Below are 25528 nucleotides of genomic sequence, written 5' to 3'. Positions count from 1 at the left end.
GCATCAGAGCACAATGAATCTGTGATATCTCCTGCTAAGAGCGCCAGTCATGGCTTAGAAAACATATTCCCAGGGGCTCAGGGTGCCACTCAGCCTGTGGTAGGCTCCGGGTTCTATCTCTAGCACCAAACCAAACCCAAACCAAAAACACTCCTGGAGATGCACATGCACAGGGAGACATTTGGGCCCACGAAGGCTCCTGCCTGTTCCAGTCCTCTGCCCTGCTCAGGAAGGGTGATGAGGCACACCAGCCTATGTCAGCAGACTGAAGCAGACTGGCCAAAGAGAGGAGGCTTCCTAAACTAACGCAGGTCCAAGTCCTGAACAGCCAGAAAGCAGAATATATGCATTTCCCTTCAGAAAAGCATGCGGCTAATCTGTAGCGCTGGTACTGGACGCTAGAATGGGACCCTTATTCTGAACCAACAAGGCTGTGGCTGGGTGGCACAGGTGGCTCTGTCTCAGGATCTGCCCAGCATGGAGGAATCACCAGCATCACAATGAGTCACTGTACCCTGAAAGGAGTCGAGCCGTCTACAGGTGGGCACACAGAGAGGGACAATTCAGCCAGCAGCTTGAGTTTTACTAGACACAATGGCCATGTTATCACACGCACAGGGGCAGCTGAGTTGACGTGGTACTTACCCTGCTACCTCTTAAACATGCAGAACCCAGATTAAGAACACAGTGTGGGGCGGGGGTAGTGGCTCAGTGGTAGAGCGCTTGCCTAGCACGCTTGAAGCACTGGGTTCGATCCTCAGCGCCACATAAATGTAAAATAAAGATATTGTGTCCACTTAAAACTAAAAAAATAAATATTAAAAAAAAAGAACATAGTGTGACTTAAGCTGGGGCCCAGGGAATAGTTCATTCCAAATAACCAGAATCTTTTAAAGAATTATTCACTGATTTCGATTTCTGCTGTCATTTGATGGTATTAGAAGCATATGACAATTATAAAGTTTTCATTTGAACAAAGTGTACTAAAATGACATACACAATTTAGGAAGGCAGGCGGGAAATCAGACGTATCAAGTAAAGTCAGAGAATCCAGGTGGATAGCCTGTGTGTGAGTCCCCAGTGTCCAAAAGGTGGGGTTTGCCAAGGACAAATACAGATGTGCTGAACTCTGGAAAGAAAAGTAGCCACAAGTGTACAGGAGAAAATCCAGATGGCAGGGGCTCAAGTGCACCCCTGCCCAACCAGGGACTTTTGCTGATCCAAGGGCAGCCTCTAGATGACTAAACTAGGAATTAAAATGGGGGAAAAAAACCTGAGTAGGAAACAAAAGGCTACACAATGCAGGCACAGACTCCAGAGAGTAAGCTCAGCCACATGACTAGTCAAATAGGTGAGCAATGACATCCACCCCAGGGGCATGGGGGGTGGGGTGGCCATATGCAGGGTTACTATAATACCTGACCAAAATGTCTAGGTTTCAATGGAAAAGTTATGGGACACACAAAGGAACAGGAAACAGTGACCAACCCACGGGGGAAAACAGGCAATGGGAAGTACTTTCAAAGGGGCCAGCTGTTGGACTTGGCAGGCCAGATGTCAGAGCAGCCACTACGAGATGTTCTAACAACCAGAGGAGGCCATGCCTGACTAACTCAAGGATGTGCGACGACACGGTGTCTTAAACAGAGACCCCTGGAGGTGAGCACTGTAAGAGAACCAGGTGGAAATTCTGGAATTGAAAAGTATAATAAGTAAAAATGAAAAAGTCACTAGAGGTCAGTTTTAGAGCAGATTTGAGGGGATAAAAACAAAAGCCAGTTGGTATGAAGATAGCACTGGAGATTGTGCGACTGGAAGAGCAGAAAGAAAAGTCATCACAAGGAGCACCGAGCAGACGCAGGGGCTAGCTTCCCGGGGCTGCTGACCTCCACGCACTGAACCCCGGGGGCATCAGCCTGAAATAAGTGTCTTGCAGCTCTACAGGCCGGAAGTCCAAGACACTGCCCTGGCAGGGCCAGGCTCCTAACAGAACAACCAGGTGGAAGAGCCACAAGGAACTGGAAGCCTTGAACAGCTCAGTAAACTCAGGGAGGTTCACAGAACGTTCCCCATCACAGAGCGAACGGCCTGCTGCAGCCCAGTGAACGCAAGCCCACGGTTGGCTCCAAGCCAGGAGGGTTCAGGCAGAAATCCTTCAGGGTGTGTCTGTCTCGGATCACAGTGGGAAGGAAAAACTCAACAAGAGAAAACAATGTGGAAGTTCCCAAATGTGTGGAAATCAAACACATTCCTAAACAAACAATGGATTGAAGAGGAAATTAGAAAACACTTTGGGGGCGGGCACAGGGGGGCACACCTATGATCCCAGAGGCACTGGAGGCTGAGGCAGGAGGATGGCAAGTTCAAAGCCAGCCTCAGCAACTTAGCGAGGCCCTGAGCAACTTAGTGAGACCCTGTCTTAAAAAAAAAAAAAAAAAAGAAAGAAAGAAAGAAAACACCTTAGGTGAATGAAAAATTTTTTTTTTTTTTAATTAAAATGTGGGGCTGGGGTTGTGGCTCAGCGGTAGAGTGCTTGCCTAGCATGGGCAAGGCCCTGGGTTCGATCCTCAGCACCACATAAAAATAAGTAAATTACCATTGTGTCCATCTACACCTAAAATATAAATATTTAAAAAAATTAAAATGTACTTAAATTGAAACTTTGAGCAGGGCTCAAAGGGAAACGCAGCTATAAAAAAGCGTCTTTATTTAAAAGGCCATATCAATAGCCTACTCTTCCACTTCAAAGAACAAAAGCAAATTCTTGTGGACAATTTACAGCTGCAACACCCTTATGAACATGAAGACCTTGGGTGAATACTAACCTTCTACCTCTAGAAACAGAAGAGAAAGTTAACCCCAAAACAGGTAAAGAGAAAGTAATAAGGATGAGACTGAAAAAATGAAATTGAGAATAGAAAAAAGAATTTAAAAAAATGAGACCTAAAATTTATTCTTTGAAAAAAAATCAACAAAATTGACAAACCTTTAGCCAATTGATTTTAAAAGGTGGCGGCGGGGGAGGGGAGGGCGAAGACACTAAATTACCAAAATATGGAGTAAAAGGGGACATATCCACTGACCTTATAGAAATAAAGAAAAGTCCAGGGCAATATGAGCTCACTAACAAACATCAAAAGACAAACTGGATAAATTGATATCAATCCTTCATAAATTCTTCCAAAAATGAGAAAAGTAGGGGGTACTTTTCAATTAATAATATGATGCCAGTATTACCCTGACACCAAACCAGATAAAGAGATATCAAAAGAAGGCAAACTACAGACCAATGTTCTTTATGAATACAGATGTAACATCTCAACACATGACTAGTGATCAGCACCTCATAACATACAAAAGAAGGTTTTATGTATATATATAAAGGGTTGTATACCACGAACAAGCCTGATACACTACTAAAATGAAAGGTTGGTTTGACATAGAAAAATCAGTGTGGTATACCGTATTAGTGGAATAAAGGACAAAAAATATGATTGTCCCAGAAGCTGTAGAAAATGTGACAAAATCTAACACCCATTCACAATAAAAATATTGAACAAATTATGAAGAGAAGAGAATTTCCTCAATCTAATAAATGGCACTGTCAAAAATCCAGAGCAACATTATATTTAATGGAGACAGACGGAACATTTCCCTCCTAATATTAGAAACAAGACAAGGATGTCCTGATGTCCTTTCTCATCACTTTAACTTAAACTGTACTGGGGTTCTAGCTACTACATTAACATCAGAAAAACTAATTCTAAAAAATCCATACTGGAAAAGAAGAAGTAGAGCTACCTCTGTTCACAGGCAATCTTATCTACAAAAAATCCTAAGGAATCTATTAAAAACTATCAAACAAGTTTAACAACTTTGCAGGAAACATGATTAATATAAATTTTAATTATAGTTATGTATACCGGCAGTGAAAAAAATCTAACATAAAATTAAGAAAATTCCATTTATGGGATAAAAAAAATGTGGTATATATATACACACAGTTGAATATTATTACTCAGCCATGAGAATGAAACCCTGTCGATCATGTGTGACAACATGGATAGAACTAGAGATCATCATGTTAATTGAGATGTCAGGCACAGAAAGACAAGAACTGAATGATCTCTTATGTACACTGTAAACAGCTGATCTCAGAAGTTGGGAGTAGGATGGTAGTTACTGGAGGTGGGGAGGGGGTACAGAGAAGGGTTGGTGGAGAGGTATAAAAAGTTAGAAGGATTTAGTGCTATTAGAGCACAGTAGGGTGATTATAGTTAGCACTAACTTATTTATATTTCAAATTAGCAATGAGAGGAATTTAAATGTTCCCAAAACAAAGATATTAGCATGGGTACGCGAATTACCTTGTTTTGATCATTACACCTTATACACATGTATCAAAGTATCACTGCACCCCATAAATATGTACAATTATTATATCAATTAAAAATTACCCAGATGCAGTGGTGCATGCCTATGATCCCAGATACTTGGGAGACAGAGGCAGGAAGATGCGAAGTTTGAAGCCAGCCTCAGCAACTTAGTGAGATCCCATCTCAAAATAAGAAATAACAAGGGCTGGGGCTGCAGCTCAGTGGTAGAGCACCCCTGAGTTTAATCCCCAGTACTGCAATAATAAATAAATAAGGCCAGCATGACAGTAAAAAATTAGCTGCAAATCGTGTATCTGATAATAGACTGGCATGCAGAATGTATAAAGAAATCTTACAATTGTAGCTCAATAGTAAAAGACAACTCCCCCCAACCCTTTTCTTTTTTCTGTGCTGGGATTGAACCCAGGGCCTGTGCATGCTAGGCAAGCCTCTACCACAGAGCCACTCCCAGCCCCAAACCCAATTCTTTAAAAAGAAAAAAGATCTGCATATGTATTTTTCCCAAGGAGATATTCAAATGACTAGTTAGCACGGGGAAAGATGTTCTATGAATATTCTAAAGCTATTGAAATTATACAGTTTTAAATGAGTGAATTTTATGGCATGCAAATTATATTTCAGAAAAAAAGAATGAGTTAATCTACATGAAGTTAGGAAAACCGGCTACTTGGGGGGAAAAAAGTTGGATTTACCTTTCATCTCATGCCAAAATAATTTCAAGTGGATTAAATATCTATATGTTAAAAAAAACATGTGAAAAATTAACTGAGGTACAGGGCCTAGCTACCTAGACTGAGCCCAAACTGACAGAACCTATTCGTGGTCTTGAACTCACTGTTGGCCAGTCCTCGTGGCCAGTCCTCGTTAAATACTTGGATGAAACAGAAGACCAATAAAATGTGAGTGAATTTGAAAACCTCCATTTCATTTAGACGGAAGAGGGTGAATGTCTCAGATGGTCTCTAACCTGCAGAGGAAAGAATTGCTTACAGCAGTTTAGAACTCGCAGTTCTATCTACCCAGGCCCTTGGCACACCTTCTGTTTCAACTCTGGAGTTCTGAGAATTCTATCTGCTGGAGCTTATGGGAGGAAAAAAAAAAAAAAAAATAGCCATTTGATAATGTGCATGGCCCTCTGAAGATGCACATGGCCAGCATGGCTCACCAGGAGGCGCCAGGACCTCAGCGGTCTCCCTGCTCTGGGTCTGGCATCCTATTGCAGGCTGGGGAACAGGGGCCTGTGTCCAGAGCAGGCAACATGGAACCTGCCACAGGGGAATGCCCACCATGTCTCTGCTCATCCTGGGAAAATGCGAACCCTTCCCAAGTGCTGGCTCTGAAGCCGCCAGCCATCAGGTCCAGATGTCTCTTCACCCTACAGTATGCACTGTGGTCAGCAAGCCTGCCACAGCCAGGTGGGCAAGCAACAGGCACTCAGTAGGTGTCTTAAAGGCTCATAAGCATGCCCAGAGGTGCTCTATTCCCAGGGCTGGGGAAAAGGGGGGCCTGACAGCCTCTCTTCTCAAGAAGATCTTGACTGATTTGGGAAAATAGATCCAAGCTCAGTGGAAAAACCACAATCCCCAAAAGTCTGGGCTGGAGCCTGAGTGTTTTCCAGACTGATTTCCTCAAGACCAAGGCACCTGGTGGTAAGCTCTTTGTGTGCTCTCTGAGCCTAGGGTAGGGCCTGACATGGAAAAGGTGCTTAATAAATGTTTATTATATATTAAAAACATTTATAGCAGCATTGCTTCTAATAGCAAAAATGGAAACCCAGGGGGCTGGGATTGTGGCTCAGTGGTAGAGCTTGGGACGCATGAGGCACTGGGTTCAATTCTCAGCACCACATAAATAAATAAATGAAAAGGTAAAATATTGTTGTCTATCTTCAACTAAAATAATAATAATAATAATAATAATAATAATAATAACATCCTGAAATCCAAAGGAGTAAAAGTAAGGAAATGAATGAAAATAACAGGGTTGGTATTTTAAAAATCATGTTCTTAAAAATATTTGAATCTGAGAAATGTTAACAAACAGCAAAGGTCACAAAACTACAAATCTATATCTATCTATCTCTGTGTGTACATGTTTGGGAAAAGATGCATCGGGAAAATATTAGAAGAAAATACACCAAATGTTAGCTGGTTTTCTGTAGGTGGCCAGATTACTGAACAACTTTCCAAATTTCCTATAAAGGGCATGAATAATTTTTGAAATCCAACTTAAGCAGTTCCTAAAGTTCAAGGAGGGAGGGTTGGTGATAAAGCTCAGTGGTAGAGCCTTTGCCTAGTGTGCATATGGCTCTGGGTTCCATCCTCAGCACCAAAAAAATAAATAAATAAATAAATAAAAAATAAAAAAAGAAAGAAAAAGAAAATTGTAGAAGCAGTAACTTGAAGGCTCTGCAGACAGTCAGGCGCCCCAGATGATACAGGACCTGGGGTACCTAAGGGGCCAGCAGAAAGCCCAGCAGCACCAGACCCCATCTTTGGTGAGCTCTGCGCAGCCCTCCTCCGAGCTCTGCAGTAGGTGGAACCTTCCCTGGGTTTGACAGTGCCCTCGATGGAACGCCAATTGCTGTACATGGCTCAAGCCCAATTCCGAACACTCCTCTCCCCGACCCCACCTCGGGGCCTCTGCACCTGCTGAACTCGCGTCCTCTGTCTTTGCGAGCCGAAAGCAGGGACAGGAACCACATCTGGGACGCCCTCAGTTTGGGGAAAGATGCATCTTTTCCCAAAAAGAAGTCAACTGAGGCACTCTGCACCCTTCGGTAGGGTCTTGGTCGTACTTAGTAGGCTACTGCCTCATCCCGGGGACCCTCCGCCCTGGGGGTAATGCAGCGCAGCCCCTCTTAGTCTCCAGCACGCGGGGTGCATCCATTCCGCCTGGAAGAAGGGTGGCCCACCTCCTCCTCCTCCTCCAGGAAGCCCTCCGACCCGGGGGCCAGCGGCTGCCCAGAGCTTCCTCCCTCGCCTGCAGTCGCCCAAAGCTTACTGGTGCGGGGCACTCCTCACCGGGGACCGCGGTCGCAGACTTGCAGCGCGCGGGAGGCGCAGTCCCTGAGGGCTCCCTGGAAGCGGCGGCTCGGCGGATGGGCGGGCGGGGCCGGGCAGAGGACTCGCGACGCGTGGGCCCCTGTGCGGTAACAATAGCCAGCTGCCCACCACCCCCGGAGGCCGCGCGCGCTTACCGTCTCAGAGGCCGCCTCCACCAGGCCCTGGCTCATGGCTGCAGCGCTGCCGGGCCGCCGCAGCACTCGGCACCGCGATCCAGGTCCGCGGCCCGCCAGGCCGCCCGCTGCCATGGCAACCGCGCCACGCCACGGGCCCCGGATGTGGCCCCGCCCGGTGAGCCGGGCGACCGTAAGCGAACACGGAGGCGGCGGGCCGACCGGAAATGCTCCCGGAGTTGCTGGCTCAGCGCGGTGGAGCGCAGGCCCGCGAGGTGCAGAGCCGCGCTGGGCTTCGGCGTGCTTCCCGGCTGAAGTTCCACAGAGGCTTCGTGCCGCCCTTGCAGCTCTCACCATAGGAAGAGCAAGGGGACGATTAATCAGGAATGCGTTTTTATCAAGTTAATGTGGAAAGACAGAGATGGCTTGTCCAGGCAGTCCCCAAGATGCTTAGGTTATTTGGGCTCCAACATTCATGTTATTAGCAAAGGGTGGTTTGCTGTCTCGACCCAGGCCTCCAAGGCCGGCTGTCTACATCTTCTCCATGCCCTCTCCCTGCTCTATTTCTCCAGGATCTGACACTTATCTATAAGAACATGCAGTGTCTGGACTGGAAGCCGCTGGCAGTGGTTCTGTGTTCGCTCTCCGGAACAGGGTCTGGCAGGAAGCAGTTATCCAATATATAGAGACCTTTTATTTTATTTGTTTATTTATTTATTTATTTTTAAACAAATAGACATTTGATTCCAGCGAGTCCGATGACCTTGGCCTCTGCTTCAAGTGGAGCGTGAGAAAAGGGCTGTGGGGCTCAGTGTGTGTTCAGTGTTGAGAAGAGTAACCTGCCCCATAGTGAGGATAGTGTGGCTCTGTTGTGATTTTATGATGGAGGGATGAACAAACAGGTATGCTTCACTGGTTGCTAGTTCTCTTGTTCTGGCCACCACCCCAAATTATGAGTCTGTGGACCTTTTCCCCCCCTCAGTTTCCCCATATTTGTGTTTTCATTGGGGCCTCCCCTCAAGCAGGGTAGTCCAAGCTGGTTAGTGGTAGCAAGGTCAGAGTTTGGACACTCACTGTTGTCTTCTTGTCTGCAAAATGGCAATGATTCCAGGGATTTTTTTTTTTTTTTTTTTTTTTTTGGTATCAAAAGAGGAAACAAAATTTAGCACAGTGCCTGGCACATAGTTAGCACTCCTAAAACAGAAGCTAACAGGTCTAACAGTCTTTGTAAAAACTTCCATTTGCACCAGGCATGGTGGCACATACCCATAATCCCAGCCAGCCTGGGTAATTTAGCAAGACCATATCTCTAAATTAAAAAAGGGTCTAGGAATGTAGCTCAGTAGCAAAGTGCCCTGGGTCCAATCCTCAGCATAGGGTGGGGAGCTTTACATTGCTTCCAGGAATTGATCACGATACACCAGTTTTTGTTTTTGTTTTTTTTTTAATATTTATTTATTTTTTTAGTTTTTGGCGGACACAACATCTTCGTTTGTATGTGGTGCTGAGGATCGAACCCAGGCCGCACGCATGCCAGGCGAGCGCGCTACCGCTTGAGCCACATCCCCAGCCCTTGTTTTGTTTTTAATATTTATTTTTTAGTTGTAGTTGGACACATTACCTTTATTTTATTTATTTTTATGTGGTGCTGAGGATCGAACCCAGGGCCTCACATGTGCTAGGTGATCACTCTCCTCTGAGCCACAACCCCAGCACCGGGGTTTTGTTGCCCTCACTCCTGGGGCTTCCCAATGTCCTGCCCTTCTCATTTAATGATAAATGCAGTGTATGTCTATGATCTTTTCTCTATGGTTCTGAACACCAAAAACTTCTGAAAACTTTTCATAATTCATTCGATAGCAACACCTGTCCTAACCTCACCTTGGAAGGAAAACTGAGCCAAAATGTGAATAGTACCCATCCTCCGGGGCTACTATTAAGCACAGCACCTAGCGCAATGCTATTCTACGTTTTACTTTCTCCAGGGGTACCCAATTAGGTAATATCCGTACTCTAGTAGGATCTCATTTGGAGTTGGGTGTGGGAGGAGGGTCCCTGCAAGGGTCAAGGTAATTGTCCAAAGTGCTGTCCCCATCTAGTCAAAGTTGTTGCTGTTGTTGTTTTAATTATTTTTGTATGTATTTTTAGTTGTTGATGGACCTTTATTTTATTCATTTATTTATATGTGGCGCTGCGAATCAAACCCAGTGCCTCACACATCCTAGGAAAAGCGCTCTGCCACTGAGCCACAGCCCTAGTCAAAAGTCTCACTTTTATCTTAACATCTATAGGAATTCTGCTTTCCATTTATTAATATAAAACTAGTTTTCGCTTTAAAAGCTTGCTGCAAAGCTGATGCCAAGGGAACAGGAACCTTGTTCCCCGCTCCCCCACCCGGCTTGACAGCCTCTGGTACACACAGGAAGACCCAGTTCTGAGACCTGAAGGCCAAATGACCAATGATTTTGGCTACTGAACCAAAGCGCCACTTCCTGGCACGTGCTCCGCCCCTCCCGCGGGGCGCAAAGGACGAGCCGGGACCCGCCCCCAGAGCCTGAGCCTGCTCCCTTCTCCGGAGTCCCCCTCGGGCTCGCTGCGTCCACCGAGGCTGAGGCATATACCACCGAGCGCCCCGGTGGGGGGGACAGATCCGAGCAGCAGGTTCGGTGCGAGCCTTGCCCCCGTTTCGCTCAGCTTGAACTGGCTCCGCCAAATCTCAGCCCTTTGGGAGACAGGAGCGGCCTCCTGGGAAGCTGTCACGGGTCCCCACGCCTACCGCCCCACCCTCCCTTTCCTCCGGCCCCGCAAGTGGCACAGTCTGAAGGCCGGCCCCGGCGGCGTGGGGCGGGGCCTGCGCCGACGTGGGGCGGGGCCCGGGCGGCGTGGAGGAGGGGCTTGCGTCGGTGCTCGGAGCTCGAGCGGGTGAGGTGCGCGCGGGGCCTGGGTCGCGGCAGCCGGCGGGCGGGATCTGAGCGAGCCGAGTGCGGCTCCGGGCGCGGCGTACGTGGGCCTGGACTCGGTCCCCGCGCGCCCGTGGCGTCCAAACTTGGCCCTTTGCGGCTGACGCCCGCAGCGGAGCCACAGCAGGCATGCAGAAGCGGGCCTCCAGCCCAAAACCGAGTCGGTCGCGGGAGGGCGCCTCTTTTCCGGACTCAGCCTGGCAGGGGACTGACTGACGAGCACCCCAGTCCAGGCCCAAAGACACTCGGGTCACCTCCCGGGCAGGAGACGCAAATTCACACTTTGGTCTTAGGGGGACAAACACATTGTCCCTTCTGCACACCGCTGTTGGATTGTCATTTACTACCGCTGACCCAGAGGGGACAGACCCTGTGATGCCAGGATAGACGTTCCCCTATACACGTGGTTGACTATAGAACTCCCAGCCGCCTTTGACTCTGGCCCACTTGCAGTTAGCTCAGCATGAATTTGTGTCCCCTGTCCCACCGCAACCAAAGTTAAAAGTCAGTGAGCACCAAAGACCTTGTGGTTTAGGTCAGTCTTATATCCCGGCACTGGCCCCCCCAGGACTCAGGGCTCTGCAGTCCTTTCAACGTCTGGGCCTCTCCAGACTGAGCTTGATGTTTATCTGTACAGCTTAGAGCTCCAGTCTGAGTTGAAAGTTCTGGGGCCTCTTCCAACTCCTAGCAGGCTTCATAGGCTGCCCATGATTAGGAATCTGGAGCCAGGCATGAGGTTCCTCATGTTTCCTTTGCAGGAACCCTTGAGGATCATGGACCCTGAATGCTCCCATCTCCTCCCAGCTCTCTGTGCTGTTCTGGCAGATCCCAGGCAGCCAGTGGCAGATGACACTTGTTTGGAGAAGCTGCTGGATTGGTTTAAAACAGTGACAGAGGCAGGTAAGATAATGGTGCTGCTGTTGGCTGTTGGCCAAAGGCCAGAGGATGGTGCAGATCATGGGATAAGGTGCCTGGGGTTCTCCTGGCTATCTGGAATCTTTCTTTCACTTCCTAGAGACTCTCCGGGAAGCTGACTGGGGACAACCCAGGCTGAGGTCTAAGGCACCAGCCTGAGAATCTGAGTTTGAAATTCTTAGCATATCCCTGTTCAGATCACACTAGTTGTTTGCAGAGAGCATGGACAAACTATTTTGTTGTTTTCATTGCATTTTGACTTTTTAAAAAATTTTAATTTATTTTTGGTACCAGGGATTGAACCTAGGAGGTTTTACCACTGAGCTACATCCCCAGCATCTCTCCCTCCACCCCCTTTTTTTGAGACAGTCTCATTAAGTTGCTGAGGGTCTTACTAAATTGCTGATGTTGACCTTGAATTTACAACACTCCTGCCTCAGTCTACTGAGTTGCTGGAATTGCAGGCATGCACCACCATGTCCAACTTTTGTTTGTTTTAAGAAGTCAGATTTTTTTCTTTCTGATTATGAAAGTATAAGACTTGAAAAGTACAAAGAAATAAAGAGAAAAATTAAACCACTGTTGATATTGTATTTTCTTTAGTCTTTGCTAGTTTTAAAGTGTTTAATTTAGCTGGGGGTGGTGATGTACACCTGTAATCCCAGTGACTCTGGAGGTAGGAGGAGCACAAGTTTGAAGCCAGCCTGGGCAACTTAGGGACAACCTGACTCAAATATAAAAAAGATTGGAGCATATAGCTCAGTGGTAGAGCACCCCTGGGTTCAGTCCCCAGTACTATCAACCCCTGCCCCCAACCCACCAAATTGTCTGATGGGAATCTGTACAGACAGTTAAAGGAGCTCACTTTGGCTTTGGATCCGCTTTCCTCCATGTTATTATCTAGCACTTTAGCTTCTTATTTCAGAACCCTTCAATAATGATTTATTTTTAGTTTTTTAAAAATAAATCATACAGCTTAATTTTTAATAAACTTGATTTTGGGAAGTATTTTTATTTATAAGACTTTCTTTTTTATTTATAAGACTTTTATTTATAAGACTTGAAAGACTTGCGCTCGCTCAGTGCTTCTTGGGGCTCACCCACGTGCCTATTGGTTGTTTCTGGCTCCCTCCTCTTCTCTCTGCTCTCTTTCCTGTGACAAACTGAAGGCAGCTCTTTGGTAGTCCTTCCCGCACCCCCCACCCCTGGATACTCCCAGCCCTTGATATAAAACGTCTTCCCCACCCCACCGGTACTTTTGGATCCTGTAGTTATGACTCTGAATCTGGGGACAAGGGTCTATTCCGTTGTACTTGTTTGCATGGAACATTGTCCATTTCAGACAAAAGTAATCTTTTGGGAGGTAAAAATTCGTCTTGCTTCAATTTATCTTTTTTTTTTTCCTCCTCCCTGTGGTACTGGGGATTGAACCCAGGAGTGCTCTACCCCTGAACAAAGTTCTCAGCCCTTTTTATTTTGAGACAGGATCTTGCTAAGTTCCCCCAAATGACCTCAAACATGTGATCCTCCTGCCTCAGCCTCCTGAGCAGCTGGGATTACAGGTGTGAGATACCATGCCCTGCTCACATATCTTCCTCATATTCATGGGAATAGAACATGTTTTCAGGGTTCTTGCCACATGTGCTTCTTTGAGGTGTTGGCTCCCTGCTTTCCCCATTAACAAAGTTAGAAGACATTTATTGCAAATATTCCTTTCCAATTGGACTGCTCAGTTCAGCATCCTGAGGAAAAGAGTTTGGAGTCAAATCTGGGGTGGTAACCTGTGTCCCTGATGACCACAAGGTTATGCCTGTCCCCACAGAGTCCAGCCTCCTGCTGCTGCAGGAGAACCCCTGCCTGGTAGAGCTCCTGTCCCATGTTCTGAGACCGCAGGACATGAGCCCCAGAGTCCTCTCCTTTGCCCTGCGCCTTGCTGGGACATTTGCGGCCCAGGAAGATTGCTTCCAGTACCTTCAGGTGAGCTTGGGCCTGCCTGTGTGTCTTGTGGAGATCCCAGAGGCCATCTCAATCCCCACCTCTCAGAGGCTGGCCCTTCTCTGGTGTCTTTACCCCTGGTGTCATTCCTCTTGAAAAAATTCACCAGGAATATTGGGGCTCAGGAGGGGATGTTTTGGAATCAGGCAGAACTGGGATTGGCTCTCAGCTGTGAACTCCTGCATGCCTTGCCAAGTTCCTGAGCCCCCAGCTCCTTCCCATCTCAGAAGAGACTTAGGCCTGTCTCAGAGGGTGCTGTGGAGATTCCATGAGATGACAGAGGCTGCACCTGCAGACCCTGGCTGATGAATGAGTGGGTAGTGAGAGCGTCTGCATGCGAGAGGCGTGAGGGTGGCCCGCTCGGTGGCAGATGCCTGACACCAGCCTCCTGGCACTTCAGATTCCCACGAGGGCATATAAATACTCTTGTCCCCTGTGCCAAGAGTCCTGGGGACATTGTGCCTTTTGGGAGTCACTCGGAGAAAGAGGCATATAACCTCATAAGATTAGGTTGCCCTTCATGAAAGGCTGCTGACTGCCCTCCAGTCTCTGGGAGCTGGTTCCCTGTGTGCAGGGTCAAGGCACACACCTGTTTGTTGCAGGCCCTCAGTTCAGGGTGCACCTTGGGCCTGAGTGGAGTCCTAACATGGCCATGGCTGCACAGTGGTGAGGGACACTATGCTGGAGTTGAATTTAGAGAAGGATCCAGAGACATCATTGGCAGGGCTTCCACCTGTTGCACAGTCAGAAACATGTCCTGAGGCCCCTCCGTCCCTCCCCTGGCACCTATGATGAGTGAAGGATTTCCCGCCCCAGCAGGGCAGGCAGCAGCTGGTTGGGAAGCCCCAGGCTTGGGTGGGCATGGCTGACAGCCATTCTGTAGTGGGACCAGGGGCTCAGGGAATGGCCAGGCTGTCACCAAGGGTGTCCCCTTGGTGAGTCAGCATCAGGTCTTCCCTGCAAGCTACTGAGACCCAGGGTGGCAGGACTCTTGTTGCGTGGACAGGAGATGTAGAACAGTGTGCTGGGGTACACAGGAAGGTCCATGGCAGGTGGCAGTTCAGCAGGGACCTAGTCAACTGTGTGGAAGCAAGACTGGGATCCTGGGCTGGCAGGGTTTGAATGGGTGCAGGAGTGGCCCAAACTGGGATTAGCCTGATTTACCAGGTGCTAGGGCATTCCGAAGGTCTAAAAATGACAGGGTGCAGGACCCCAGAGAAGGAGGTGAGGGGAGATTCTGGAGCTTGGCAGGCTACAGGAAGCGTCAGGGGTTCCGGAGCCCTGAAGGTCATGGTGAGGGGCAGACCTTTGAAGATGATCTCCTGGTGCTGTCTTGGGGGTGTGATGTCTCAATAGGAGTAATAGGAGAGAGACCTTAGTTGAAATCCTTTTCTTCCTTCCCCTGAAGCCCTCACTCCACAGAGGTGGAGCTGGCTGTGCTGGGGCCCCACTTGCTGGCCCCAGGAGCCGTCCACCTGTCCTGGAAGCACAGCTTGTTGGCAGCTGGTATAAAGTGCCCCATGACACTGCCTCATCCGGTCCTGCAAAACAGAAAGCCCATCTCCTGTCTGCCCTGAATTCCCAGAAACCTGCCGGGCACCCACTCCTTTTTTGCCTCCCAGCAGGGGGAGTTGCTGCTGGGGCTCTTTGGGGAGACGGGAACCCTGGGCTGGGCAGCCTGGAATGTCCCCACCGTGCGCAGTGGCTGGATCCAGGGCCTGAGGGCCCTGGCACGGCACCCCAGCGCCCTGCACTTCCTGGCTGACAGTGGTAAGTGTGGCCTGCCCTACCGGTCCCACCTGCAGGGCCTTGGCATGCCCCAGTGGGGGGTCCCAGGGAGCCCTTGCACCTCACTGAGCCTGGCCTTTTTACTTTGGGAATGGTGGTGGCCCAGGGTTGCTGCCTTGAGCACTCGCGGTAGCCGCAGGGGTGTTCATGCCCTTGGCTCCTAGGCCAGCCCCCAGGAGCCAGTCTTTGAAACTAATTAGAAATAATGAGGAGCCTCTGTGGGTTTGAACCTGGGTAGATGGCACTCTCACCCCTAGGACTACAGTCCCAGTCCTGTCTTGCTTTTGAGTGGGGCAGTGGTTTGGGGCTGGAAGGGCCTCTTGGTGCTTGTATGACTCAGGCTCTTTTTCCTGGGGCTCTGAAGTATGTAATAAAAGTTGTTCTCTGCCCTCCACATTTGGATTGACCCCCGTTTCCTCCCCTCAACTCCCCAGGTGCAGTTGACACCGTCTTCTCCCTGCAGGGAGATCCAAGCCTATTTGTGGCTTCGGCCGCCAGTCAGCTCCTGGTGCACATCCTGGCTTTGTCCATGCGAGGCGAAGCTGTGGAGCGCTGCAGCCCACAGGGCAGTGCCTGGCCTGCATGTGCCCAGAAGATCGTGAGCCACGTGGAAGAGTCCTTGCGCTCCACAGATACCCCACAGGTCACTCAAGCCCTGAACGTCCTGACCACTACCTTTGGACGCTGCCACAGTCCCTGGACAGAGGTTCTCTGGGATCAGCTGAGTCCCCTCGTGGCCTGCCTGCTTGAAAGAGACCCTGTTCCAGCTGGACACTCACTCGTTGACCTCCTCCTCAGTGTGGCCCGGTCAGGTCCCTGGGACATGGCTGGTGGGGGATCTGGTGTGGGAGGTGGGTGCCCTAGGAAGTCTTGGAATAGCTGCTACACCTGAGAGTCGTCATTGGCAACCAGAGATGGAGTTGCCCCCCCCCCCCGCCCCACACCCAGAATGCTGTCTTGAAGGGAGCACCCCTGGGGAGGGTCTTGACACCTTCACCCCTGAGAGCTACAGGGTCTGGGCACCTCCAGCCAGGGTCTATGGCAGTCCTGAATGGGTGTCATGGGGCTTGAGAGGATGGAGGAGTGATTTTCTCTCTCTGGGGTCCTCTGCAGTTCTCCTGTGTTCAGTTCTACAGACTGTGGCCTGTGGGAGACGGTGGCTCAGACTCTGAGCCGTCTGAGCCCCACTCAGGCTGGACCTCTGGCCTTAGGAACACTGAAACTCCAGCACTGGTACGATCAGCATTGCTTTGTGCTAAGCAGGGGCACTGGGAGCTGGGCAGAGAAGACAAGAGGGTGGTGCTCGTGGTCAGGGAACCTTGGGAGCCAGGGAGAGCAGCAGGCCTGGCAGGGCATCACGGGGGCAGGGGCAGGCATTGGTGCAGCTGATGGCAGCTGTGCTTTCTTTAGCAACAGAAGAATGATTTCAAACAAGAGCTTTAGAAGATCCTCAGATGAAGCTGATTCTGAGAGCTGCTGTATTTGGGGCAATGAGCTCAAAGAGCCCCGTGGGGGTACACCACAGAGTGGGCCAGGTATTAGAGAGGAAAAGGGTGTGGAAAACTTTCTAATATCCCCAGTGGGCTTATATGGGGGATGCTGATGGGCATAGCACCCTCCCAGAAGGGCTAGGAGTGTGAGGGCCTGGGGTCTGATGTCTGGATGGTCAGGAAAGAAAACGGACAAGAGCGTAGATGCAGGCATTTTGCACTCTAGAAGCTGCGAACGTAGCTTCCTCTCTAGGTTGGGCAGGCCCTAAGAAAGGTCATCTCCAGTCACTGCATGCAAGTCACTGGCAGGGCATCATGGGCACTGCCATCCAAAGGCAGGGACTCCCTGTTACCCTGACCCAGACACAGCGTGTCTGAAACCCAGTGGTTGCTCCTGAGGATGCCAGGGCCAAACCTTGTGCGTCTTGGTCAGGATTGACCCTGACCTCCATCTGTGGAGTCCCCTGGTTAGTGACCTGAAAAAAGGCTGGTTCTCAGGCTGTGCCAAGCCTCCACTTTGTGCTGATTTGCTCTGGAGCCAGGGCAGCAGCCTTTACTGGGTCCTCTGTCTCTAGTCCACAGGCACTGAGGACTCAGGCCTTTGGAGTCCTCCTCCAGCCCCTGGCCTGTGTCCTGAAAGCCACCATTCAGACCCCTGGGTCTCCAGGTATGTATGCTTTGTGGTGTGGAGAGGGGGGAACCTGTGCCCTGGGCAGGTCCAGGGTTAAGGGAAGGATGATGATCAGCAGGTACCCAGCTCCTGCAAGCCCAGTTTTGCTCATATGCTGGCCTCCTACCATGTGAAGGTGACCAGGGAGTGGGCCCGCATCCCTGGACGAGCTGCAGCTCTGAACCTGGGCCCTGGCTTCTGCTTTGGGCAGTGATCACTTCAGGGAGCTGTTCCTGGTTTGGCCTGCAGGCTTGCTGGATGGGACTGTGGGCGGCTCCCTGACCGTGGATGCACTCCTGTCCTCCAAGTCGGCCTGTGCGGGGCTCCTGTGCCAGACTCTGGCTCACCTGGAGGAGCTGCAGCCACTGGTATGTGTGACTCTGGGCTTATAGGCAGCAGGACTCGTGGTCTCTGCTGACACTTTCTTTTTCCCTGCAGCCCCAGCGCCCCTCACCCTGGCCCCAGGCACCCCTTCTAGAAGCTGTAGTGACCATACTGCGACTTTGCAATGGCTCAGCTGCCCCCAGCTCCAGTGTAGGGGGCCGCCTCTGTGGGACCCTGGCTGGCTGCCTCCGGGTCCAGCGAGCAGCCCTTGACTTCCTGGGGACACTGTCTCAGGGAACAAGTGAGTGACATTGTGTCCTCTGCACGCGTTTCCTCTCTGCTCAGTCTTGAGGGAGCTGCCGAGGCCCTGCGCAGCCCCTGCTCAGCTGTCCCCTGCTCTACCAAGGCTTGGGTTTGCCTGCTCCCTGGAGTGGGTGGGAGATGTGGCTCCTGGGGCAGGAGTTGGGGTGACTCACCCATTCGTATCTGTCTTAGGCCCCCAGGAGTTGGTGCCACAGGTGTTTGCCGTCCTCCTGGAGTACCTCGAGAGCCCTGACTCCAGCCCCACGGTACAGGGACCGGTTCTGGGAGGCAGGCAGAGCTAGTGCGCCCTCCCCATGCAGGCCTCCTGGAATGGGGCCTTTGCATGGGCCAGCAGAGCTGCTGCTCTGGGCAGGGCTGCGTGCGGTTTGGGCCCAGGACATGGTGTTGGTGAAGCTTAAATATGAGGGGGCCCTTAGGGCATGGTGAGCCAGGGGGATGGTCCAGGCTTTCTGTAGGGAATTCTTTCTGAGAAAAGGGAATTGAGCCAAGATGGCCCTTATGCTTAGGGTTCAAATTCTTAGAAGTGTATCCATTTTCTTGAGGCACAGATTTAGAGTCATGTGCCATTGGACACAGTGGGCAGATTTGGAGGCCGGGTTGGGGGTTCTTGGGGCTTTAAGGGAAAGGTACCCTGGATAGTTTGTCCTGGCTTGATAGAGAAACCCCATTACCCCAGGCAGGACTCCAGGTGAGGGCTGCCCTCCTGTCCCTCTCGGTCCGGGAAGCTTGTCCTGGCTTCCACACTGGGCTTCTGCCTCCCGGCAGGGGCAGCTTGGTGCAGGCTGGTGGGCGGTGGCTCCCCCCTGCTGCCCTGCAGCCTGCCCTGCCCTGCCTGCTCTAGGTTCTGAAGAAGGCCTTCCAGGCCACGCTCGGGTGGCTCCTGAGCTCACCCAAGACCCCCGGCTGCTCTGATTTTGGCCCCCACATCCCGCTGTTCCTCGGAGGTAACCCCAGCCCCCCGCAGGGATACCCTGAGCCAAGAGTTGCAGGGTGGAGGCATCCGGGGGTTGGGCAGGAAGGTCCATCTGGCTCAAGGGCAGGGTGAATGGCACTGGAGTCCACTCTGACCACCCTTCCTGCCCCAGAGCTGTTCCCCGTGCTACAGAAGCGCCTGTGCAGCCCCTGCTGGGAGGTGAGGGACTCGGCCCTGGAGTTCTTCACGAATCTGAGCAGACACTGGGGAGGTGAGTACATGGTGGAAAGAAGGCCCTTGTGTCCACTGGCTCTGGTACTCTGACCACATAGGCTGCCTTCTGGAGATGAGAGGCGGGAATCAGCCCATGGTCACCACTGCTGTGGGTGTTTGTTCCCCAGGGCAGGCCGACTTCAGAAAAGCACTCCTCTCTTCAGAGGCACCCACGCTCACCCAGCAGCTTCTCCGAGACCCTGAGAGTTACGTCCGAGCAAGCGCAGTGACCGCCATGGCTCAGCTCTCTAGCCAGGGCCTACAGGCCACCCTCGCCAGCCCTGAGCACCCAGAGACCGAGCAGGTAGGAGGCAGTGGGTTCCTCTGCTGTGTGCCCATGCTGTGCAGCCATTGGTAGTTGTGTGCGTGTCCAGCGGTGTGTAGCCAGCTGGCCAGGTCTGTAGCAGCTGCTTCTGGGGACAGTGCTGGCAGGAACAGCCATGAGGAGCCGGGAACAGCTGGGCATGGCACCCACATTCTTCCCAGCACCTCTGCCTCTTAGACCCCCTCTCCCAGATGAGCAAATGACAGATGAGCTGAAGGGCAGTGTGTACCAGGGCCTGTCACGTGAGGGAGCCAGAGCAGCATGTGGCCTGAGCCTGTGTTCCCAGACTGGAGCCCTGGCTTCCTGCTGTGTCCCCAGCACTGCCCTCCTCAGGCCGTGTCTCCTGCCCTCTGCCTGCAGGGCCTGCTCAAGGAGTTCCTGCACATTCTGTCTGCAGACTCCGAGGGCTTCCCACGGAGGGCGGTCGTGCAGGTCTTCACCCAGTGGCTGAGGGATGGCCATGCTGAGGTCGCTCGGGACACGGAGCAGTTTGTGGCTACTGTGCTCCAGGTGGTGAGCCACGACCTGGACTGGGAGGTGCGGGTGCAGGGCCTGGAGCTGGCGCAGGTGTTCCTGGCCCAGAAGTTGGGACAGCCTGCCCATTGTCCCTATGCAGTGGGCCTGCCTGAGGGCCCCTCACCTGGCCTGCGCCCTGAGGTGCTGCGGAACCTCTGCCAGCCTTGGCTCCTTGAGTTTGCCTTTCGTGCCTTGTTTGACTGTGACAGACCCGTAGCCCAGAAGGCCTGTGACCTCCTCCTCTTCCTGAGAGACAAGACTGCTCCCTGTGCTGGCATGCAGGAAACTGGGGACAACCCCTGCCTGGACTCTGTGGAGGCTATTCTGCAGAGGTGGCAGGCGGGTGAGCAGGGCCAGTCCCTGGGGGACCCAGAGCCTGAGGCCATGCTGGCTGTCCTGAGGTCCATAGATCTGGAGGGCCTTCAGGGCAGGCTGGCCGAGAGCAGTGACCACGTGGAAAAGAGCCCACAGTCCCTCCTGCAAGACATGCTGGCCACGGTGGGAGTGCTGGAGGAGAACGAGGCTGACTGCTACTGAGGCCGTGCCAGCTCCTCCACAGGCCCTGCGTCCCAGTGCTGCAGCCAGGCTGCTGGGAGGGACTCTCCAGGAAACTGACCAAAACCCCCACATTCTGATGTGTTATTTTAAAAGTGGCTTATTTTCTACTCAAGTAGAACTAAAGTCTTTAATCCACTTCAGGGTGATTTTGTACTTGGTATAAGACAGGGTTGGGTTTCCTTCCTTACCTGGTTGACAGTTTCCCACCTGTGTTCGAAGGGAGCTCCCTCCCCAGCAGGCCTGTCTCCCCAGCAGGCTGCACTCTTGGCTGCCCTTGTGGGTGAGGGCTTGTTTCTGGGCCCTCTGCTGTCCCTGGTCTGTTTGTCTGTTGTGGCCACTCCAGCTCCACAATAGCCCCTGAAATCGGGCAGCATGATTTCCATCAACTTTCATTTTTCTTTCTCAAAGTCGCTTTTCCATTTGGGGTCTTTTGTGACTTCACATGAATGTTACTGTTGCTCTTTCTATTTCTGTGAAAAGTGCCACTGGGCTTTTGGTTGCAACTGCCCTGGGTCCGTAGGCCACTTTGGGGAGTGTAGCCATTTTAACACCACAAGTGACTCCGCCCTGAGCCCAGGACCTTTTCCCCTGTGTTTGTGTCTTTAGCTCCTTTCTCTGTCTTCCTGTCTTCAGTGTTCAAAGTTTTCACTCTGTAGTTACATTTATTCCTAAGTAATGTTGTTGTTGTTGTTTTTGGTGCTATACAAATGGGACCATTTTCTTCTTCAGGTGGTTCACCTTTAGCTGATGGTTGTATGTCGTCTTTTGTATCTTGAAACTTCACTGAATTTGTTTACTTAACCATGTTTTGGTGCAGTCTTCAGGGCTCTCTGCATACGAGATCATGTCATTGGCAATCAGATGATGATTTTCTTCCTCCCCCTCTGATTTGATACCTGTTGTTTCTTTTTCTTGCCTAATCTCTCGGCCACGGACTTCCAGCCCTGCTGGGGAAATGGCGAGTGGGCTCCCTGGTCTTGTTCCTGATCTTAGAGGAAAAGTGTCACTGATGAGTCTCATGTTGGCTGTGCTCGTCACTCGTGGTCTTTATGAAGTTGAGGTACATATCTTCTGTGCCTAGTTTGTTGAGTGTTTTCATCATGAACTACGTTGAGTGCTTTTCTGCCTCTATCAAAATGGTCATGTGATTTTATTCCTCTGTTAATGTGAACCATCCTTGTACCCCAGAAATAAATTCCATCTGATCATGGTGAATGAGACTTTCAATGTGTTACTGAATTCTGTTTGCTGATACTTGTTTGAGAATTTTTTTTTTTTAATTTTTGAGAATTTTGTTCATCAGGAATGTTGGCCTATAATTTTCTTTCTTAGGGCATCCTTAGCTGACTTTGTTATGAGGGTAAAGCAGGCCTTGTAAAATGAGTTGGGAACCATAACACTTTCGGGAGAAAACATAGGAATATAGTTCCTTGACTCTGGTCTTGGCAAAGATTTTCTTAAGATAAAACACCAAAACTAAAAATGAACAAAACCCAAGACAGGTGCTGTGGCACATCCCAGTGACTTGGGAGGCTGAGGCAAGAGGATCACAAGTCAGAGGCCAGCCTCAGCAGTGAGGCTTTAAGCAACTTAGCAAGATCTTATCTCAAAATAAAAAGGTTCTGGGGATGTAGGTTGTGGTAAAGTGCCCTGAGCTCAATCTCCCGTATGAAAATTAAAATTAAAAAAAAATAACCAAAACCTACCAGTGGGACTATATCAGGCTGAACAGCTTTTGCGCAACTAAGGAAATAACAAAGACGCAGCCTGTGGAATGGGAGACAATATTTGCAAACCATACATCTGATGAGAGATTAATATCTAAATATAAGGAACTCACACAACTCATTAGCAAAAAATCAAATGACCTGATTAAAAATGGGCAAAGACATTTTCCCTAAATAGACATTTTTTCCCCCAAAGAATAGAAATGAAAAGATCTTCAACATCACTAATCATCAAAAACACTAGGGCTAGGGATGTGGCTCAGTGGTTGAGTGTGTGTTTAACATGCTCCAAGGCCTGGGTTTGATCCCCAGTGCCACAAAAACAAAAAAAACAAAACCAAAATAACATTTCACCTCATATCTGTGAACAATTGTTATTAAAAAGTAAATAACAAGTGCTGCTAAGTGTGGAAAAAGGGATTTTGCACACTATTTGTGGGTGTCCTTACACACTATTTGTGGGGGTTCCTTGGTGTACCCCCTGTGTAGCAGTGTGGAGGTTGGGGACAATCACATGACCCAGCAGTCCACTCTCAGGTGTATATCCAAAGGAAAGGAAATGAGCCTTTTGAAGAGGCGTCTGCACCCCACTGTTCACTGAAACTACATATACACAACAGAAGACTGTTTAAAAAAAAAAAAAAGGAAATCTTGCCATTGCCATTGTGACAACATGGATGAACCTGGAAGACATTACGCCGAGTGAAGTAAGCCAGAAACAGAAAGACATAGATTGTGTGATCTCACTTAATCCCAGTGACTTTGGAGGCTGAGGCAGGAGGATCACAGGTCACAGGCCAGCCTCAGCAACTCAGTGAGGCCTTAAGCAACTTAGAAATCTAGAAACAGGGAATTCACAGAAGCAGAGCAGAATGGTGTTGCCAGGGGCTGGGCTGGGCTGGGCTTGGGGAATGGGGAGGGACGTTATAACTTTTGATTAAAAGATGGAACAACTTCTGGGAGCTATTGCACAGTGTGGGTGATGGTGGATGTGTTAATTCCGTTACTGCTTTAGCTTTTTTGCTGCTGTGACCAAAGAACCTGACAAGAACAGTTTTAGAGGAGGAAAAGTTTATTTGGGGCTTACAGTTTCAAAGATCTCAGTCCATAGATGGCCGGCTCCATTGCTGTGGGCCCAGGATGAGGCAGAACATCATGGTGGAAGGGTGTGGAGGAAAGCAACTCAGGACATGAAGATTAGGAAGCAGAGAGAGACCCTGCTCTCTAGGGACAAAATATAAACCCCAAAGGAACACCCCCAGAGAACTACCTCCTCCAGCCACACCCTACCTGCCTACAGTACCATCCAGTTAATTCATTCAGAGGATTAATGCACTGATTAGGTTAAGACTCTCCTAACCCAGTCATTTCACCTTAAACTCTTTGAATTGCCTCACACTTAAACTTTTCAGGGACACCTCATACCTAAACCATAACTGTTATGTTAATTATTACATACAAAAATAACATCACACTGTACATCTTGAATATATCCAATTGTTGTTTGACATGTTTATTGTTTAAGTGGTACCTGACAGTGCTTCTGAGTTGACACTTTGTTCTGAGCCTGGCTGGGCAGACGCCAGGCCTTGGGGGAAAGTGTTGGAGAAGCATCTCTGGAGAGATTCCTCTGTAGCATGGCCCATATGATTCATGGGCATTTAGGGGACACCCACGGGAAACCCCAAGTGCCTTGTGATTCCCAGGGTCCGAGGGCAGGTGGCACTGGCTGGAGACTGTCTCTGACTTTGGTCCTCAAAGCAATAACCCAGGTGTCAGCCAAACCGAGTTCAGGCTTCCAATCTTTGACCTCCAGGTTCACCTTGCAGTGGTTCAAAGTCAATGGTCAGGTACTAGGCAGGTGGGGCTGATCAGAGTAAGATCAGGAGGGGTGAAGACCCAGGCAGGCCCCTGTGGACCATGCAGGCTCAAGGCCTGCCCTCTCATTTCTGGGCTGTGTGACCTTGACAAGCCACCAGGTCTCAGAACCTACCTCCTTATGTGTACATGGGGCTTTGCCATCATCCCTTAGGTAAGTGTAGGTCATCCTGATGCTCCAGGCACAGTGCCATCTGCCAGGGAACTGGTGTTGGGTGAGCCTCCCTGCTGGCCTTGTCCGTGCATATGTGGGATTGGGGGGGTCCCCAAATGTACCCATCTGCAGAATAAGTAGCTTCAGCTGGGCTTGAGGAAGTGGTGAGATACTGGAGGGCAGTCGGGCCCAACCTGACCCTGGGAGGCCTGAGCGTCTGTTGCCCAGTGGTTACCTGCTCCCACAGCCTTGTTTGAGACTCCAATGTCATCATGGTGCAGTCCAACCTGTGCAGACTTAGGTCTGGCCCTGTGGGGAGTGCCAGGACCTCCAAACAGCCACCGCGTGTCATCACAGGTGTGACTAAGGGCAGAGACCAGAAAGGAGGAGCCCTAGAGGCCGAGGCTCTGAGCTAGGAGAGGTTCTACAGGAGTAGGGGGCCCCTTGGCTTGGTGTTCTGAGAGCAAGCAGACCCTCCCTTGGTACCTACAGCCCCTGACTTAGTCACCCACTTTTTTCAGTCACTCATCAAATGGCACTTGGGAGGCCCTATGTGTCAGGGTTTTGGGAATAGAGCTATTGTGATTCCCCCTGCCCCACTGCCTTACTGGGAACTGAATCAGGGTGCTCTCCTACTGAGCTACACCCTAAAAAAAAAAAATAAAAGCTACACCTTTTTGTTGTTGTTGTTCAGTACCAAGATTGAACTCAGGAGCGTTTCACCACTGATCCACATCCCCAGCTCTTTTTAAATATTTTATTTAGAAATAGGGTCTCTCACAGAGTTGCTTAGGGCCTTGATAAATTGCTGAGGCTGGCTTTGAACTCGCAATCCTGCTGCTTCAGGCTCCCATAGTACTGGGATTACAAGCGTACACTGGAGCCTGGCAATTTTTTTTTTTTTTAATTCTAGAAGGTCTTGCTTAATTGCCAAGGCTGCCCTTGCAGTCTTCCTGCCTCAGCCTCCTGAGCAGTGACTTGCTGAGATTCTAGGCAGGTTTCGCCGGGCCTGGCAACAGCTGCTGTAAGGTGAACATGGTCTGTCCCTTCTGAAACTTGTGAAATGCGCCATTGGTGGTGGCAGTTAGGTTAAGGGACACACACATTTCTCATGGGTCTGGAGTAGTGACTGCAGGAGAGGGT

The 25528-nt window shown here is 50.3% G+C and overlaps 2 protein-coding genes across 5 annotated transcripts in view; one reads left to right on the top strand and one right to left on the bottom strand.

Moving 5' to 3' along the window:
* Iqce (IQ motif containing E) overlaps positions 1–7705 on the bottom strand; it is a 49250-nt gene extending 41545 nt beyond the window's left edge. Inside the window, exon 1 of the mRNA XM_027919854.2 lies at positions 7597–7705. Coding sequence (XP_027775655.2) covers positions 7597–7632 — 36 coding nt within the window. The 5' untranslated portion in view covers positions 7633–7705. The remainder of the gene's footprint in view (positions 1–7596) is intronic.
* Positions 7706–10143: 2438 nt separating this feature from the next.
* Positions 10144–21846, top strand: Brat1 (BRCA1 associated ATM activator 1). 4 transcript variants are annotated; one of them, XM_071605241.1, is made up of 14 exons: positions 10144–10236; positions 11294–11435; positions 13273–13427; positions 15068–15215; positions 15668–16040; positions 16347–16466; positions 17299–17390; positions 17643–17761; positions 17832–18018; positions 18213–18286; positions 18883–18985; positions 19127–19225; positions 19356–19531; positions 19913–21846. In XM_071605241.1, the coding sequence occupies exons 2-14, from the start codon at positions 11309–11311 to the stop codon at positions 20603–20605; spliced, it is 2466 nt and encodes an 821-aa protein (XP_071461342.1). In that variant the 5' UTR covers positions 10144–10236; positions 11294–11308; the 3' UTR covers positions 20606–21846. The 4 variants fall into 4 exon arrangements, with proteins under 4 accessions (XP_071461342.1, XP_027775652.2, XP_027775651.2 ...); XM_027919851.2 differs by lacking the exon at positions 10144–10236 and adding an exon at positions 10464–10497; XM_027919850.2 differs by lacking the exon at positions 10144–10236 and adding an exon at positions 10466–10502.
* Positions 21847–25528: the final 3682 nt, after the last annotated feature.

The sequence above is a fragment of the Marmota flaviventris genome, chromosome 19, assembly GCF_047511675.1.
Source record: "Marmota flaviventris isolate mMarFla1 chromosome 19, mMarFla1.hap1, whole genome shotgun sequence".
Classification (NCBI taxonomy): Eukaryota; Metazoa; Chordata; class Mammalia; order Rodentia; family Sciuridae; genus Marmota; species Marmota flaviventris.
The sequence above is the reverse complement of the archived record's forward strand: the minus strand, read 5'-3'. Positions and strand labels throughout refer to the sequence as shown.